Genomic DNA, 20081 nt, shown 5'->3' on the forward strand with positions numbered 1-20081 from the left:
TGAAGAGTAGCCCCCGCTCGCTGCAACTAGAGAAAGCCCGCGCACAGCAATGAAGACCTAACACAGCCAATAATAAATAAATAAATAAATAAAAATTAGTGACAACACCAAAAGCCAGTGAAGATGAGGAGAAAGTGGATCATTCATACATCACTGGTGGGAATGTAAAATGGTACAGCCACTCTAGAAAACAGCTTGTCAGTTTTTTGAAAATACTAAACATATAACTACTACACGACTCAGCAATTATACTCTTGGACATTTACCCCAGAGAAATGGAAATGTAAGTTCACACAAAATCTGTATGCAGCTGTTTACAGAGGTACTTGCAATAGTGAAAAACTGGAAACAACCCAGATGTTTTTCAATGGATGAAGGGAGAAATACTACTCGGTGATATAAAGGAATGAATTATCATTACACACAACAATCTGCATCAATCTACAGGGAATTACGTTGAGTGACAAAAGCCAAGCCCCTAAGGTTACATACTGTATGACTCCATTTATATAATATTCTTAACATGACAGAACTATAAAAGTGGAGAATAGGTTAGTGGTTGCTAGGGATTGAAAAGGAGGTGAAGGTAGGAGGGATGCAGATGTGGCTATAAAAGGGCAACATGATGGATCTCTGTGGTGGTGGAAATGTCCTATATCTTGATTCTGTCAATGTCACCATCCTGCCTGTGATATTGTATCATAGTTTTGCAAGATGTCCCCCTGGTGGGAAACTGGATAAAAGGTACACGGGATCACCCTGTATTGTATCTTACAATTCCATCTAAAATCTACAGTCACCTCAAAAGCAAAAGTTTCATTAGAATAAAAGGGCAACGCAGGCTGTGAGTTGACAATTTTTACAATAAAATGTTGGGGAAAATGCAATGCAACTGCAGCAATGCAGTCAAGTTCCCAAAGACCAATATACCAAGATGGGGATTTCTCTCTTGATATTAAAGATAGTGGATTACAAACACAGCACATTTGACTCACCATTTGTTTCTGGAGGCCATCTACTTTGTCTTCTGTATTGTCTTCTTTATCTGTGTTGCCTCTAAATAAAATTAAAAAAAAAAAATGCATCACACACCACCTAGAAGCTATTTTGCAACTAGGATGCTTGCATGAAAATCCCCCAGAATCACTGACCAAAGAGAATATTAGCAGATCCCTTTCCCCACAGGCCTCAAAAGCTTGGTTTTTCCAGTGTTACAATTTCTACGAGCAACAACTTCCACTCAAATGAGACTTTAGCACGAGACTCATGATCTACTCAGGCAAGTTCAGAGGCCGGCTAACAATGATGCTATCTTTAAAAAGGTAATTACTGCCCATCAAGAACTGTCTGGATAAGCGGCTCTGATAAAAGAACAGAGTCTAAGGCTGACAGCCATGCAAACTAAGAGTCCTGATGTGCTGACCCCCAGATCCCACAGTAGGATGCCATGGAGGCAGAATCGCCCCTCACATTTAGCGGCCGTCACTTCCTTGAAAGGGAGCTCTGCTGTGCGTGCTGAGGAAGGACACTGCCCTCCGGACCATCAGCTGCTCGTCCCTAGATTAGCTGCCTAACATCTTCTCCCTTGTGAGCTTAACTACTGCTGATGCCTACCTGTTTTTCACGATCCCTGGTAAAATCAACTTTGAAGGATTCCTGTCTCAAATATTCTTCTCTCTGTTGTTCAGGTCCTGGGGGCAGAAGGAGCCTCCTACCTTCATTGCTTAACCACAGAAAGAACAGCCACCCCCAAAGATACCAGCTGTAAGCCACATTCGGGCACCTCCCCCAGGTGGTGTTTTCCCTGACCCCGTGTGCCCAACATTAACACCACTGGTCCTTCGGGCATTTGTTAGTATCTCTCTGAATGCATCTTTATTGTCTTCGGGGCAGAGGACGTTACAATAGCTAGGGTGTTCACCAGGAGCCAAGGACAGATGGAAAATGCATTTCATCCTTTTCTCAGCCTTAGCACATGGTTAGGGGGCCTGGCATTGTGCACCCTCATGTCCAGGCTTGCCCGTGGCCCCAGGAAATGCTACTTTTGGGGGGAAGATCAGGCCAAAAGCTTACCAAACACAAGCTAAGAGATATATGCGATGTTTTCCAAATATATATATATATATATATGTATATGAAAACCACAGCTTTTCGCTATTTAGCTTTCCTATGAATTTACACATTTTGGAGTTATGCCCAAAGTAATTAAAACTCAACAAAGGGGATGCTTCCATATTTTTTGCGCACAACCCAGTGACAAGACCTGAATGCCACGGCCATCAAGCAGTGGCTCCTAAGTCCACCTACTCATGGACCATGAAATCTTTAAATAACACTGGAATTTCATCTGAGGCACTTCAAGGTCAGGAAGCCTGAACTTGCTGTACCGCTTCTTAACTTTCTGCCAAGTATGAGAAGTTATGAGAGGTCTGAATTCTTCCTTGAGAATCCTCTGACCAGACGAGCCTGATTAAGGAGTAGGCAGGAGGGTGGGCAGCTTGGGGAACTCAGGAAGGACAGGAACTGGTATTTGGTTCAAAGTGTTTGGGATTCAAGGGAAAAGCCTGAGGCATCGTAGGATGTAACCAAAGCAGCAATTCTGGAAGGCAGTTCAGGTTTAAGGGAGATGCCAGACCGTGAGGAAGAGACTATTATAGAGTGCTGGATGTATGCGGTCAGAGATTCGTGGCGCGACAAGTCACACTGTGGTTGGCCCATGAAGCGTCTCACCTTTCGGGAATGTCTGAGGTCCCATCTGTAACACCCTGCTCTGCAGAAAGGGACTTCTCGTCTGGCATCCCAACCTTCTCCAGGAAGCAAAGTGCTGGGTCTGCTCTCATGGCATTGTACCTCTCGTAACCTGATCAGGGGTAATGAGGAACAACGAGGTCATGTCAGAACTCACAAGATCTGCCTTGCGCCCTAGACAGTCATTTTGTTTCCCTTATTAAATAAAACGCAAAACAAACAAAAAAATACTGATTTAAAAATGACCGGATCCTGTAAGACTTCCTGTCAGGGGAAGATCCTTGCACTAAAGTGGACACCTTTGAGGAAGTAGTGCTTGCCCCAAAATGAAAGCTGATGTAAATATTCTGTGTCCGTGAAGACACACAAGATACAGATACAATTCCTACTTGTTTGCGTCTTTTGGACAGCAAGGGAATCAGGCAAGCTGGTTTTGCAATGCCTTCCCCTCACCAACCCCCCAACTCTGGACACCCTATTATCTTGTCATCTCATGAACAGGCCTAGTTTTCTTATGGTCCAATTTTATCCCATGTGTTAGAAAGGGAAGCTGAGCAAAGTAATGGATGCAAAGGATGAAATATAAAGAGGACTACTGTGATTGTCGATTGGATTAAAACAGACCCGTTCCCTCTATATTCACAAACTCAGTATGAAATCCTAATCTACTGGCCAGGGCTTTGGAACTGCCTCTCACCATATCCCCAGAGTCAAAAACAGATGGAGGATTTCTGATCCAGAACAGGGACCTCAGACAGAAGGCAAAATGATGAAAAAATATCCCTTTTAATTTGATGATGCCATGCATGACAATTTGTTATTTTATTGAATCTAATGTAATCCTATAATGAGACAGGAATATTTGGTCACAGCTATTGTCATATCGAACTATTTTGGGGGGAAACTCCTTCATGATCATCAAAACCCTTTCCATGTTGCCCCTAACTAAGTCAATTTCTAACTCTGTAGTATGTACAGAGAGACCCCATCACAGGTGGTGATGTAGGGTGCTGTACCTAAAATGAGTACCGGCTTGGCTGCTAGTAACAGACTTGATTCTACTCTGTTGGGTATTTCCCTTCTATATTGGTTTTTGTTCTGGTATCACTGTTGATGCTGTTCTAGCCCTCATGTGTAGGCAGCACCTGGTACTTTTTATCTGAGGAGCTGCAGGTGCTTTATCTTTTAATTCAAAGTGACATTTCTGTCATCTCCATGACAGGTGCTGCCTGCACGAGGCATATGGCAGGAGAAACTGGGGCCTTATGTTCTTCTTTATTCACTTATTCCTTAGGGCAATTGTTTGATTACTGTAAGCCTCTCTCATGAGACTGTGGGCTCCCCAGGGACAGAATCTGTATCTGTTTTTACTCATCATTATACATTCAGTACCTAGCACAGGGCCTGGCACTGTATACACTCAACAAACCGCTGACTGGATGTGTCAGTTTGGCCCAGACTCTCTTCCAATAATCACTGTAGGAAGAACCATTCTCACCCTCTCCCCATGGTCTGCCTCAGCTCACATCACAACAGAAATGCCCACCATGCTCCTGCTGTCTTGAGGACATGCCTGCCATCGTCTCTATCTGCCCCCTCCCCAGGAAAAGAGGGATGCTTTATCTCATAGCTGAGATGGTGAAACCTTCCTCCTCTGACCCTTTATCATGGAGGGAGGTTAACTGTCCATGAGGGTCCTGCCCTCACGCATGCTGTGCTGCACAGGGCCTGAAGCAGGCCGGTCCCTCCAGGTGCCTACTACCTGGGTGAGTCTCTGCTCTGCAGACTTCTTCTTGTCATGTGCAGGCCTGAAGTCTAGACAAATTCGGCATTTCTATTTCTCAACCAGCTATGAAGCTGGAGGCGAGGAAGAGTGATTGACCCAGTTCCCTAGAAAACCCTAACAACTGTCCTGAACAGACAGTAGTAGGAGCTGTAATAGCAACATAAAGACATAAATAGAGCAACAGGTGGCGTAGGCTGCTTGCCTCTCTCCACTTAGTCTAGAAGTTCCTCTATAAGAACATGAACAGAAATACTAAAATCCATAGCTTGATGAGTATTTCATAAATCCAGGCTGCCTATTTCCTAATGCGATCAAGAGCGGTCAACAGCACCATTCAGCACAGATTCGCTGCAGGGTCCTTCTTGCTGTAAGCGGAAGCTCCAGCCAGTTCTTCCACGGTGGTCAGCTCGGAGATGGAACCGGGGCTTTGGTCTTCCGATCTGAGCAGGGTCATAGCAGGCTATGTCTGGGATGGAGTAGAAGACCCACAAAACCTTGGACGATGAACAGCTGTGTATTTCTTAACAAAGAAAATGGCTGCAGCTCTACAGCTCATACTATGTCTCCAGGGCATGGAGGCAAGGCAGAGAGAGCTCCTGATAGAACCCTGAAAAGTAAACGCCAGACAGCTTGGCTCTCTGAAAATATCACATCTCCATCGGCTGCTGGGTATCTGGGAGTTTGTCACCTGGTAAGACACGTTCTGTGGGTTTGGTTATCCTGTGGAGAGGGCTGTTTCGTGGGGTGATGAGGTGTGTTACCCAGGTGAGGACAGGTCTAAGCCTAGGCGCACAGAATGTCTGCTGGAGCAGACCCAGCAGAGCAGCCCCCCGCCAGGAGCAGGATCTGATCTGGACTACGCAAGACACCAAGGAGGATGGGCCCACGGAGCCAAGCATCGGCATTGGTCCAACCCAGCCTAGGTTTGACTCCAATGTCACTGTCCAACTACACGGGTCTGGTCCCATCCAAGAGTGAGCCAGTCTGCATGTGTGGCTTAACACCGGTCCCCCAGCACTGGGTACAGAGGCTAAGTCTTCCCCATCTTTACAGCGTGTCTGCTAAGCTCATCACATCACACCAGGTACTTCAGGCACTGCATGCATCACCTCCCCGGCACCTGCACCCCCAGCTCTGACCCAGAGCTCACTCAACTGGGAGAACCTGAACGGAGTGGGTGATGCACCATCTTCAAGTCTCACAGGCGTGCTCAGGAAACACTTAGGAATTATTAACTTGCAACCCTGCGAGCTGCTTCACTGAGCAGAAGAATTTTAGATTTGGAAGTAACCTTAGATATCATCAGATTGACTCTACCATGTCTGATAAGAGACTGGTTCGTTGTGCTTCACGGAGAGGTCACATGGTTCCTCTTCTTATTTCAGAGCTGAGTTCTAGCCCTGCACTGTCCAGCAGAGGAGCCACATACGGCTAATTGAATTTGAACTAATTAAAATTACATGAAATTAAAAATACAGCTGCTCAGTTTTATTAGTGACATTTCAAGCGCTCAACAGCCACATGCGGCGAGCGGCATCCATAGAGGACGGCGCAGAAATGGGACACTTCCGTCACCAGTAGTGGTTCTAGTGGACAGCACTGCTTTAGCCTAACCTCAGTGATTTGAAAAATTTTCATTGAATTATAGCTGATGTACAATATTATGTTAGTTTCAGATGTACAACAGAATAACTGGACATTTAAATACATTATGAAATGATCATCACAATAAGTCTAGCAACTATCTGTCCCCACACACAAAGCTAATACAGGATTACTGACCATATTCTTTGTGACTTATTTTATAAGTAGAAGTTTGTATCTCTTAATCCCCTTTACCTATTTTGCCCACCAACCCACTTCCCTCCCTTCTGGCAACCACCATTTTGCTCTCCATATCTATAAGCACCTGTTTTGTTTGTTCATTTGTTTTGATTTTCAGTTTCCACATATAAAGTGAGGTCATGTAGCATTTGGCTTTCTCTGCCTGCTTATTTTACTTGGCATATTACTCTCTAGGTCCGTCCATGTTGTTGCATATGGTGAGATTTCATTCTTTTTTATGCTCAAATAATATTCCATTGTATATACACACCACATCTTTTTTATCCATTCACCCACTGATGGACACTTAGGCTGCTTCCATATCTTGCCTACTGTAAATAATGATGCAATGAACATATCTTTTTGGATTAGTGTATTTGTTTTCTTTGGGTAAGTATACAGAAGTGGAGTTGCTGGACCGGATGGTAATTCCATTTTTAATTTTTTGAGGAACCTCCATACTGTTTTCCATAGTGGCTGCACAAATTTACAATCCTGTCAAAAGTACTCAAAGGTTCCTTTTCTCCACATCCTCGTCCACACTCGTTCTTTGTTGTCCTCTGATGCTTGTGGGTCACCAACCCGGGCGTGTGGGTCCCAGGCTAGACTGCACCTCCGCCTCTCCTACGATTCGTGTTGTGGCTCCTTCTTTACGTCTCCATTTGGGGAACGTCTTTTCTGCTAGTCCTCAGGTCATTCTCAGAGACAGCTACTCTGCAAGCAGGTGTAATTTCCACATGCCCGTGGGAGGACGTGAGCTCAGGACGTTCCTACTCTGCCATCTTGATTCTGACTCCCTTACCCCAGTGGTTTGATAAAGGGCTCTCAACAGCACCAGACCCTCCCCCAAAGCCTGCATTTGTAACACCAGAATCTACGTTTTGAAGGGTTCTTCATTAAAATAGGTACACGCATGGTTGTTACGGAAATATTGCAGGTTGGCCTGCAAATGTTGAAGAATTCTACTCACAGGGCATGTGTTAGAAAGAGAGTTAACCTTCCAAAGGCAGAGGAATAAGTGACAGTGGACAGCACCAAACACCTGTTATGCACTAAGCACTGTTCTAGGCCACCCACATATACTGTCTCATTTAATCTTCAAACAACTCTCCAGGTAGGTTGTCTTGATACTCTCCCCAGCGTACAGGTGAGGAACTAGGTCAGGGAAGTTTATGACTTGCCCAAGGTCACACATTTAGTCACTGGCAGAGCTGGCAGTGAAAGCCAAGTACACCTAACTCTTCCCACTTTAACCCCTGCTCTCCAGTTCAAAATTTTGGCTAATTCACCTGGCAGGGAAGGTGTGTATTAGGCACATTACAGTGGATATTATCTGGGACTTTCATTATTCATTTTAACGGTTGGCTGAAAGCAAGGGCAGGTAGTTAGAACAAGGCCAGAAATGAAGAAACAGGACATTTATTTCAGTTTTTCCAAGCTATTCAAAAACCCACCTCAGTCCCCTTTAGTCTCTAGGTTACCACATTAAAAAAAAAAAAGATGTCTATGCCATCTACTATTCTTGAATTTTTATACCAATAGGGCAAAAAATACACACTAGGAATATGTAGATTAGCTAGAACGACCTTAGAATTCTGCATACATGTGACATGCTAAAACCTAACATTTCCCCCATTTATTTACTGCTTTACTCAAGAAACCCTGGGGGCCTACCACGTGACAGGCACTAGGCCGGAGGCTGGGACCGTAACAGTGAACAATCCCACGCACAATGGTGCGGTGAGGCTAGTGAGGAAGATACACACTGAACAAAGCCCTTGTGGCCACCCTTTCAAAGTGCCTCACTGATACTTATATTTGCTATATTTTCATGACTCACACATGCATCTGGCCAAATTTCTGAGAGGATGGAGGTGAGGCTCTACTTTCTAAGAGAGACAGGCAACAGGCCTATGGAATTTTTCAGGACAGAGAAAATGTTCACTGAAACACTCACCGTGTTTGAACACGCCAATCAGAATCACTGAAACACTCACCGTGCTTGAACACGCCAATCAGAATCACTGAAACACTCACCGTGCTTGAACACGCCAATCAGAATCACTGAAACACTCACCGTGTTTGAACACACCAATCAGAATCACTGAAACACTCACCGTGCTTGAACACGCCAATCAGAATCACTGAAACACTCACCGTGCTTGAACACGCCAATCAGAATCACTGAAACACTCACCGTGTTTGAACACGCCAATCAGAATCACTGAAACACTCACCGTGCTTGAACACGCCAATCAGAATCACTGACACACTCACCGTGCTTGAACACACCAATCAGAATCACTGAAACACTCACCGTGCTTGAACACGCCAATCAGAAGCGACTTGTCGGCCTCGGCATCCCACCAGTCCACTGGGATCTCCACGCAGTCGATGTCGGGCAGAGGCACGTCCAGCTCCCTGTGGAAGGAAGGGCGTGGACTCAGAGTGCCATCAACACAGACAGAAAACAACACAAGAGCTCCCGGCCTGAACCCTCATACTAAGCCACATCCCGGGCTGCATGCTTAGAAGCTGAAGCAACAACAAATGAGAGAATTCAGATAGCTGGGGGCCAAGATATCTTAACCAGGGCTCTGCCCCTGGTTTACAGAGGGAGCTACATCAGCAGATGCACTTGGTATTCAGGCTCCACTCAGACTGAATGACGCAGAATCTGAAAGCACCTCGTGGAGAACGCACAGTCAGCCAGCCTGAGGGCTCTACCCGTGTCAGGTGGCTCTAATGTGCCTCTTCGGCTGACAGCCATGGCAAAAGCCAGCAATACGTTGGTTATGTGAAGGCAGAACACCCCTTCTGACTTCATACGTGATACATGCATTCAGGTGTCTGAATTCATACAGGATCAAATGCTGCAAAGTGCCCAAATCATCTGGATTCAACCTTTGGAGACCCCGAGCACCATTCGAGAACAAGCTAGTCTGCACTGCTGCACGCGGGGTATGAAGAGAGCCTTTCAGAGGCTGGCAGCCACAAGAGGAGGCACTTCCTGGTGAGGGTCTGCTAACGGACTGCTGGGTAAAACTTCTGGCCACAGGGATGAACACAGCTCACCCCAGGGAGCTGACATGGAGGGATCAGCCCCTCGCGGAGTTTCTGTCCATGTTCTGAGAGCCCACATGGACCCTTAGCTGACTGGCTTTATTTGTCTGAGCACCGTCCTTACTCTTTTGAAGGCTCTGGGGTTTTGGGGAGAACATCCATCTGGATGGCTCTTCCCTCCAACCTCCCAGCTGCCTGGGATGGTGCCTCTGCAATGCTGAAGTTTCTTCTCCCATCAGGTTCTTCTTGTTGTGACACAGGGCTGCCTGCCCTTTGCCAGGCCCAGCTCTCCCTGTGGGGATGCGGCTCCCTGGCCCCCACCTCTCCAGGCAGTGCTCCCTAGCTGGCTCCACTTCAGGGCCCACTGCTCTGCCTGCGTGGTGCCGTGGGCTGAACAAATTTTGGGGGATGAGCTGTGATTCATTCCTCATGGCACTTTCTGCACAATAAGGCATTTAGCCTGCACGGGACCAGTGAGAGCTAAGATTGAGGGAAGCAGAGGGAAGGAGGGAAGCGGGGGGAAGGGGGTGGGCAATGGACCTACTCGTTCCATGTTCTACTAACTTCCCTCCAACTACACATCTAAGAAAGCACATGACGGGGAGGAGAAAATTCAGATACATTACTTCTGCCCAGTTAACATTGGATATAAATAAGCAAGTTGAATTCTGCTGCATATACATGACTGACAAATTGAACTTTTTAGCAACACACCCAACCTTCCTATCCTTACTAGAAATGCCCATAGTAACTACCAAGTAGTAACAGTCAATGAGATGACTGGTCCTAATTACAAAATGCCTCAGGGGTAGGACTGTCATTGCCTGTCACCTCTCTCCTTCTTTAGTGCTCCTGTGACCACTGAAGTCATTAGCACTGCCCAGTGGAAAGTAAGAGAAAGAAACCAGGGCCCCAGGGAATCTCAAAGCACAGTTCAAATACCAACACTTGCTATGTCCCCTGGGAACAAGCAGCGTTGTGGGGGCCAGAGCAAACTGCCAATCTGGGGAAGGTGAAGGAGGCCGTCTGGGGATCCCACTTATACACTGTGACTTCTGACAGTCCAATCAAGTAGTAGCTGGGGGCTCAGCAGCCTCATTCCCCCAAACCCTGGGATATTCCCACAGGATTCTACAGCTTTGGAAACACTAGCTTACAAAACTAAGGCACAACACATCACATGGTGACAAAGTATTAGTAATACGACTAGCAAATAAAGGAGAACCACTCAAAGGTAGAAGAGGACTAAGGCCAAGAGTGGGATTCCAAGTAGAGCTTTTAGTCTACACCTGTTGGATCCAATATCACTATCAATGATATCAATATCACTAATATCTATCGAACAATGATTAGTTAAGGTAGAGAAATGACTGCTTTAAAAGCAATTTTACAACACTACTGGGAGAAAAAAACCCCAACTAAGAACCTCACCAAGAGCTGTGTTTGTAAGCAGCTGTTTTCTCCTTTATTTCACTCGTGGATGACCCGGCTGAATCATCCTCATTCTGCCTGCCTGCTCTACCAGAACTGGTCCTGGGTGGGAGGGAACACGGGCCTCTTGAAACACAGGCAGGTTTGTCCATTTCCATCAACAGGCACTTCATGGCAATTCTTTAACACTGGGAGCTAAGGTTGACCTGTTTTACCTGGCCGGAGTTCCTTCAAATGCTTTATCCGCTGCTTCTCCCAGTATTTCAGCTTTTAGGTAGTACAGCATCCGGACTCGCAGTAGTACCCTATGATACGTGAACACAGTAATGAAACACATTAGAACCCATAAGCTGCCTGTGAACTGCCATCCCCATGCTGACCTGGGGGACTTCCAGGCGCTCCCGGGTTGTTAGGGCTATGAAGTTATATATGAGAAAGGACTAGAAAAAGAAAACACCAGGTATTAATGGCAGAAATTATTGTGATATCTCCATTTCACTCAAGAAAACGTATCTCATCAGTCATCTGTTAAGGTCATCCTGTGGGCGTGGGAGGTGAGGGAGGGGAGGTGAGGGCAGCAGAAACAGCATCCCACCTGGTCCTTAACAGCAGCGGTCCCCAACTTTTTAAAAAGAATAAATAAATTTATTTATTTATTTTTTGGCTGTGTTGGGTCCTCATTGCTGTGCGCGGGCTTTCTCTAGTTGTGGCGAGCAGGGGCTACTCTTCATTGTGGTGCGCGGGCTTCTCATTGCGGTGGCTTCTCTTGTTGCGGAGCACGGGCTCTAGGCGTGTGGGCTTCAGCAGTTATGGCACGCGGGCTCAGTAGTTGTGGCTTGCGGGCTCTAGAGCGCAGGCTCAGTAGTTGTGGCGCACAGGCTTAGTTGCTCTGCGGCATGTGGGATCTTCCTGGACCAGGGATTGAACCCCCGTCCCCTGCATTGGCAGGCGGATTTTTAACCACTGCGCCACCAGGGAAGCCCAGTCCCCAACCGATCCCTGGCACCAGGGACCGGTTTCGTGGAAGACAGTTTTTCCATGGACCCGGGGGGTGGGGGGTTGGGATGGTTCAGGCGGTAATGCAAGCGATGGGGAGCAGCAGATGAAGCTTCCCTTGCTCACCCGCCCCTCACCTCCTGCTGTGCAGCCTGGACCACTACCAGTCCGTGGCCTGGGCGTTGGGGACCCCTGCTTAAGAGGTCTCACCCTGTCCACACGGCCACAATGATCTCTCAGGCAAAGCTGCCTTCCAAGAGGCTCGTTACTAGTTTCCTAGTTTAGTGACGGGTGAGGTTATGTTGAATGGTGCTGTTTTCAAATAGTTTCACTTGCACATAGTTACATGTTACATGAATATTTTAAAGTCTTTTTCATGGCGATACTGCCAGAGAGCAATCCCGTCTTCTCTCCTGTGATTCGCATGGACCACACTCAGGCTTCATGCAACTGCCCCAGCAAGTTTGAGATGAGGCAATTAAGTATTTGTTGGACAACTGGTGTGTCCTGCACCGTGCTGGTATCGTGAGTATGTAACACAAGTAAACGTTAGTTTAACCTTGTTCTTGAGGAGCCTACAACAGTCCAATCGTGAAATAAGGCCAGCCACAAGAGAATCAGAGCACAGCAGACGGCCGTGGGGGTTAGGGGCAGGTGGCTGAAGGTATGCAAAACACAGAGTGAAAGCCAAGGACAGGCACAGAGAAGCCCACCACATCTGAGGAGATGCTGCAGTGAGGGTTACAAGAGTACCTGCCACTGTGTCGACACCAGGCAAGAGTGAAGGCGAGCTACTAAAGCAGAAGCCCGGTTTACACGTACTTCTGTAGGAACAGATCTCCATGTAAGTTGTTTAAAAAGAGCAACGAGGGCTTCCCTGGTGGCGCAGTGGTTGAGAGTCTGCCTGCCGATGCAGGGGACACGGGTTCGTGCCCCGGTCTGGGAGGATCCCACATGCCGCGGAGCGGCTGGGCCCGTGAGCCATGGCCGCTGAGCCTGCGCGTCCGGAACCTGTGCTCCGCAACGGGAGAGGCCACAGCAGTGAGAGGCCCACGTACCGCAAAAAAAAAAAAAAAAAAAAGAGCGACGAGAACACAAACAGCATGTAAAGTAAATACTACTTTAGAGAAGGTAAGAGGAGGCTGTGCATTCCCACTGCTGGGCCCTGCACAGAGCATCTCTGGAAGAACCCAGTTAACAGTGGTCGCCTCTGGAGAGGGAAACGGGCGCTGGAGTGGGAGGAAAACTTACTTTTGACAAAAAATATTGGTTAACACGTGTATGTATTACCTATTCAAAAGGTGTTTAAATAACGAGGGGCTGAGGCCTCTAAAACAACACAGTTTCTTAGATCTGGGTTGGAAGTGCCACTGTGGGCTTAAGTTGTAGGTGGCAACATAGAAGCCCAAACCTTTAGATGGGAAAGAACCCTTACTTTTCTGCCATACCATTCCTTACCTCAGCTGTCAATCAACTCAATTTCGAGATGTTTTTTCAAAGCTCAGAGAATGAGAACTCTAAGAATTTGCAATCGCCCCTGATCCTTCTGCCTAGCTGGCAGTAGCCGACGGCCTCCTAGCAAGAACTGGAAAGAGGCTGTCTTAGGTACAGGATTCCTGCCCGCTTGGATCTACCTCAATCAGAGGAAGGCTTCCAGAAGATGTAAGATACAGCTGTTTCTATATCTCCAAAAAGAGGCAAAGGTGTTGACATCGGGCAGTATCTGCGGCACAGGAGAACAGAACTGAAAGCCAGTAGTATTCACCTATACTGCAAATGAGAAGTAAATCAACTCAGAGGACGGACAGACAACTCCTCTTAGAGAGCCACTTCCTCGCAGGCTGAGATGATAACCCCAGGTGGCATCTGACCTCACAGGGAAGGAGAGCTGGAGCTGGTCTGTGACACCCTTCACTTCAGCCAAACAAAACCTATTAAAACTTTTGGCTGGCGGTATTCCCTTTTCTTTCATTTCTTTCTTCTTCTAGAAAACTATTCTCTTGGTATGAAATATACTTCCAGAAAGTGCATTTTGCATAAATGTACAGCTCGATGAATTTCCACATACCAAACGCACATGTGTATCCAATATCCAGATCAGGAAGCAGAACATTTCCCCGGAAGGCCCCCCCGGTAGGCCCTTCTGGTCACTATACCCACTCTGAACACACAGTCACTGTCCTGACTTCTTAGAGCTTAGATTCGAAGCAGCTGCTTTTTAACCTTTTGAAGTTCTTTTGATAACAACTTCACGGCCCTAAATACTACATGTACTACTAATTACGCAAATGCTTTGAGTACTCACTATCTGTCAGCATGTATCAGCTCACTTAATCTTCATAACGATGCTGAGGTAGGAACTATTATCCTCATTTTTAAAATAATTCACCTGCAGGTAAGTAATGGGGCCAGGATTCAAATCCAGGCAGTCCTGACCCCAGAACCTTTCTTGATATTGGGTGATATCACATCTGATATTGGGGTGGCAGTAAATTTGCTAATTAACAGAGCCCACAATTCTAGAAGCTCACAGTCCAGTTATGCTAAAGAAACTCTGCCTGTTCTCTGGTGCACCTCAGGACAGAACCAGGACCCAAGATCAAAGGGTGGAAGATTCAAGGAAGCGGATTTTAGATTCAATATACAGAAGGACAATTAATTAGAATCATCTGGTAATTAAATGAGTACTGCTGAGAAGTGGTAAACTCCCATCACTAGGAAGGCTCGAGCAGAGGCTGGAGGAGTCCCTGTTGGGACACTGCCCACAGAATCCCCACGCTGCGTGGGAGGAGCTGCAAGACCCCTGCCGGCTCTGAATCTCTTGGCTGCTGAGCCAGGACTAAAGAGGACAGTACTCTCCATCAGATTCAGATGGATAAACAGCAGTCAGCTTCTTCAAACCCAGAGGAGTGCTTTACTGCATTATTCTTTGATTCTCGGGGTAAGGCCCGCACTCAGGAAAGACCTCGGGGCTGGTGGTTAGAAATGTTAAGGAATTCCTCAAAGGTCACAGTTAGTTCGGCTCAACATCTGTGATCATCTGTGCGGGTGTCAAGCGAAGTTCTATGTTAATCTCTCCAGCTGGGGATGGGAGAGCCAAATGTTGCTGCTATGACTTAATAAGGCAAAACCCGAGTCCTTCGTGCTGCTCTTCAACGTTTACTGAATAGATTCTGATTCTGTCATGGCTACAAGCACCGCCATTCTCCAGCCTACAAGGCTAACGGCCACAGAGTTACCTGCTTTCTGTATTCCTCGTCACACATGATGGATTCTTCTTCAGTCACAGCTCTTGTATTTGACCCTTTCTCCCCAATTCTACAGTCAGCACCCTAATCTAGGTCATCACGATCAATACTTAGTATTATGACAGAACTCTCCTAGTTGGCCATTCAGCTCCAGGTAAACACCTACTCCATCTTGCAAATTGTTACCGGATTAATTTTTCTCCCCCAGTATCACTTTTTATCATGTCTCACTTGTTCAAGAAATATGGTTGCTTAGTACTTACAACAGACTCCTCAGTGAGCCTGCCATACCAGGTCTCCCATCAAGGAGCCCTCGTCCCTGCCAGCTTCCTTTCTGCTCCCTCACAGTGACTCTGATCCAGTCAGTGAACATGCCGTTGGGTCCTGCCCCAGCCAGGCTCTGCTATCAGCAGCAAGTGCCCTTTAAGTCTTGGCTTGAGACCTACTGCCCCAGAGAGCTTGTACCTTTGTGTGCGGTAGTTTTTATTACAGTATTGGGCATGAGACCTACCTTCAAATATTTGGAGGGATCAAAGGACAGGGTTAGACTTCAGCAGTAAAGGAAAAATAACCACAACCCAACAACTACAGAACCATTAGGTCGATGCTACAGGGAGGAAGAAAAGACCTAGCAAAACATCTTGATTTACAGGATAATACACTCTTTATAACCAGAGGTGTGCAAGCTGAGGCCTTCTCACTGCCTACCAGGAACACTGAGGAGGTAAGTCTTGCCTGGCCTAGGAAGCTGGGCTAGATGGTTACCAAGGGTCCTTTTACTTCTAACAGATAACACTGTACAGCGATGCAAGTACCCACATGCAAACCTGTCATTGTTTCGTGGCTGGGTGCCCTAACTCCTCCAAACTAAACTTCACAAGAACAGTTTCATTTTCTATCACTTTTTCCTTTATTTCCGCCTGCCCCACCCCAGCTCTTAGCCTCGGGATATAAAGAATACTATCTCAAATGAATGTCCACCAAACACCGGGAGGCCACGAATCTCAAAGCAAATCTGAAGAGGAAGCAACCTGGCAAGCGGGTACGGCTGAGAGCGGTGGCCACCAAGGCCAGTCTTCTGCTCTCCCTGATGTGCCCTCAGGGCTGGAGGGAGGGAAAGGAAAAGGAGAGTGAGCAGTGAAATCACCAGCGTCCTCCATGGATTTTGAGAGTCAGGTCAGAAGATCCTGTACGAACTGCTCTGGTAAGAGAGGCCGGGTTCCGGGGGAGAAAAGGGATGATTAAAGGAGGTAGAGAGGCTTCAATGCGACTGAACCCTGACCCAGTTTCGAGCACACAGCCTATCCGCCTTTCCAGACCTTGCATGGTGGTACAGGGGCATCAAGTGGCCTCCCACAGCCCCGTGGGGGGGTCCCAGGAAGCCGCGCTGTCAGAGCGGAGCTGCCACCAGGGGTGAGGGGGGCACACTCACTTGTTGCAGTGCTGTTTGAGGTGCTTCTTGTAGCCATCATCATGCAAGACCACCTCGGGATTGCAGGTGGCCAGCCAGTCTGCGTTCTTTAACTCCGGGAGCAGCAGCTGGTTCTTCGTTTTCTTCCCCTTCCTCCCTCTGGGGACTGGAGCTGACAACCCTGAGACAGAAAGGTACGGAACATGAGCCGAGACGGCTTAAACGCAGCTGTCGGAACAGAGCTGGGCTAGGGTGGCAAAGAGGCAGCCGGGCTATGCACGGTGGCCCTGGACGACAGGCCCCACTCCTCCGTCCCCCAGGCAGGGATGGCGAGGAGACAGCCGGTCCCCTACTTAGTAACCCCCAGGACCATTCAGTCAGGCAGCAAGAATCTACCGAGTGTCCTGCAGGCAGCAAGAATCTACCGAGTGTCAAGAAAGGTGTAGCAGGGCTTCCCTGGTGGCGCAGTGGTTGAGAGTCCGCCTGCTGATGGAGGGGACACGGGTTCGTGCCCCAGTCCGGGAAGATCCCACATGCTGCGGAGAGGCCGGCCCGTGAGCCATGGCCGCTGAGCCTGAGCGCCCGGAGCCTGTGCTCCAAGCGGGAGAGGCCACAACAGTGAGAGGCCCGCGTACCGCAAAACAAAACAAAACAAAAAAGAAAGGTGTAGCAGAACCTGTGCCCGTGGGGACCTCACAGCCTAGCCGGGGAAAAGGAATGCTCGGTCTGAGACGTGAAGGTGAGCTGTGTCTCAGCACAGGGAAGGAGCAGTACAACGAAACGCACAGACAGAGGTGGAACTGAGGCAGGGCACGCTGTGTGAGTCCCCATATCAGAGAAGGAACCCCTGTGACACCCAGGTTAGTGGGCAGGACCGGCAAGTGGGGAACTTCAAGAGGGCCCACCTGCACTTAAACGAAATATCACAGCTAACACTGGATGATTCTGAGGGAGAATGGACATGGAAAACACCAGCATCCTTTCCCACAGGTAGCCTTCTGGAAATACACCTGAGGAAGAGATGTGCCCAAAGCACGGCAACATGGGCCCACATGGGAGGAGAGAGGGAACCACAGGGGTCTGCGCTTCTCAGCTACGGCCCGTGCCACCCCTCACCTGAGTGGTTCTGGAGAGTCTGGGCCTGCCCATCTTTGGTAGGCGTGATCAGTTCCCAAATGAAACTCTTGATCTTCTCGTCCCCCTTGTAGTGCTTGACACAGTACACCAGCAGGGCCCGGCAAATCATCTCCATGTCCTTCTCGTTCAGATGCCACTTGAATCGTCCATGGGTCAGAATGTCCTTCCACCGGCCCCAGCTGAGAGTGGAAATACGGAACGGTGTTAGAGGGCGGAAGGGCCACGCATGCCTTCAACATGGCAGGACAAACAGGAGCCGAGTGCTTCTCGACCCCTGCTGGGCTTCCTGATCACCCTGAGGGCTTTGTCCTGAAAGACCTTCGAGGATCGCATACTGTAGCACACCAAATGTCACTGAGGTGACCGGGACACTGGACACAGAGAGCTTCATACGGCCACTAGAATGTTAAGAAGGGAGGGATGAAAATATCTGGAGCGAGGAGTAAGTCTGGAATTAAAACAGAGTCCAGGACTTCCCTGGTGGCACAGTGGTTAAGAATCCACCTGCCAATGCAGGGGACATGGGTTCAATCCCCGGTCCAGGAAGATCCCACGTGCTGTGGAGCAACTAAACGCGTGCGCCACAACTACAGAGCCTGCGCTCTAGAGCCCGCGAGCCACAACTACTGAGCCCACATGCCACAACTACTGAAGTCCGTGCACCTACAGCCCGTGCTCCACAACAAGAGAAGCCACCGCAATGAGAAGCCCGCGCACGGCAATGAAGAGTAGCCCCCACTTGCCGCAACTAGAGAAAGTCCGCGCGCAGCAACGAAGACCCAATGCTGCCAAAAACAAATAAAAATAAATAAATCTATTAAAAAATTATTAAAAAACCCAACTGACTCCAGCTGCAGTATTTGAAAGCAATGGTGAGCTCCCAGAAGCTAAACCCTCTACTTCTACCAGAGCCAGAGCCCTGCATGAATCATGCCTTAACTCTAACATCTGCTACACTGATTCCTTATATGTCCTTGGGGGAAAAAGGCAGGAAATCAGTACCAGGCAGTAAATTAGTACCAGAGATCTGCCATGACAAGCATATGAGAAAATCACGGCCCGTCTACAACATGGCAGCAGAGTGCAGTGACTGAGGGGGGCCGCGGGCAGAAGGCAACGCTCCCTCTTCTGCCAACAGACCCTCCATCAGCCCAGACCCCAGAGGTGAGTGGAGAGACACACTGGACAAATCTCTGGGACTGAACCAAAGAGGGGAAAACAACAAGAACAAACAGGTGAAGCCAATACCCACCCAAAGATGAGCAGGTTCTTCTCCACCCGGAAGCACTCGGCTCGGAGGTAGCGTCTGGTTTTGTCATTGAGGCGCCTGGACCTCGTGGGCCTCTCATCAGAGTCACTGTCCAACTCTGAAAACTCCATGAGCTCATCCTCCTCAAAAGAGTTGTAGTGTTTGGTCTGCTTCCTCACGCGCGGGCGGTCGATCACTAAGCTTTCCTGGAAACAAGAGAGGACTGCTGGGGAGAAAGTCCCCTTCACTCTCCCTGTATCACAATGCAGATCCTGCTGCTGTTCCTCAGGACACATTTGGGAAAGAACCACCCCCATCTCGTCCCCCAGCAGGAAAGCCTCTTCCCAGCACACCTGCCATGTCCACGACAAGCAGAGGGGACACTCTGGGACTTGATGAAGTTGGTGTGTCCCTCCGCCCCCAGTGCTGGCCGCCCCCATCTGCTGGTTTTGCAGTCTAACAGGGGCCTGGGCAGGCGAGGCCCCCCAGTGCCAGAGTGGCCTCCTGTTCTTGCCAAGAAGGGTGGGAGTGGTGCACCCCAGTTGTTGTGCCCGGCATGCGGAGGCCGCCTGTGCTCTGGAGACAGGAGGAGTCGGAGAGTTCCATCTGCTCAGCAACTTTTGGAAGACGAACACAAGTTACTGCCACTTCATTCTGCCTTCCACTGGTGCCACTAACCTTTTGTCTTTCATGGAAAAGATAACTTCTAGCTCAGGAAACTCACCCATTCTGGCAGCTCCCTTGGCCAAGACCATCACTTCTCTGGTCTCCATCACTTCATGCTTCTCGCCCCTCCCCCCATGCCTCTTCCCAAAGCTCAGCTAAGCTCCTGTATACTGTCTCAGGGCAAGAGCTTTTCCTTCCCCCTCTTGCCCACTGTCCTGCACACAGAGTAACTCCCTGACTGTGACATTGTTAAACACTAGAAACAGGTTATTAAGGGGACTGCAGAATCCTCCTACCAGGAGAAAAGAGGTTGGATTAAGCAACCTCTGGCGATCCTACGGAAGAATAGTTAAGGCTGGAAGCTGGTTACTGAATCAGCTAGATGTAAGCAGGGACAGTCTCCTGGGTCTGTGAGTCCATGAGAGTTCAACACTCACCCAAGAAGACAGGCAGAAAGTGATGTGTGCTCATCCCTGAGGGAGGTAACTGGGTCAGAGATGGAGGGAGGGGAAACTAACACAT

The 20081-nt window shown here is 48.4% G+C and overlaps 1 protein-coding gene across 3 annotated transcripts in view; it reads right to left on the reverse strand.

The window, feature by feature from the left end:
* Nucleotides 1–20081, reverse strand: part of CHD6 (chromodomain helicase DNA binding protein 6) — a 211663-nt gene that overhangs the window by 32369 nt on the left and 159213 nt on the right. For all 3 annotated transcript variants that reach the window (XM_082857422.1, XM_082857423.1, XM_082857421.1), the window contains 7 exons: nucleotides 18897–19099; nucleotides 17624–17823; nucleotides 16529–16688; nucleotides 11068–11157; nucleotides 8676–8779; nucleotides 2731–2860; nucleotides 996–1056 (listed from right to left, as the gene is read on the reverse strand). In XM_082857422.1, coding sequence (XP_082713548.1) covers nucleotides 996–1056; nucleotides 2731–2860; nucleotides 8676–8779; nucleotides 11068–11157; nucleotides 16529–16688; nucleotides 17624–17823; nucleotides 18897–19099 — 948 coding nt within the window. The remainder of the gene's footprint in view (nucleotides 1–995; nucleotides 1057–2730; nucleotides 2861–8675; nucleotides 8780–11067; nucleotides 11158–16528; nucleotides 16689–17623; nucleotides 17824–18896; nucleotides 19100–20081) is intronic.

Source organism: Leucopleurus acutus, assembly GCF_964270905.1.
Source record: "Leucopleurus acutus genome assembly, chromosome: 16".
NCBI classification, from domain to species: Eukaryota; Metazoa; Chordata; class Mammalia; order Artiodactyla; family Delphinidae; genus Leucopleurus; species Leucopleurus acutus.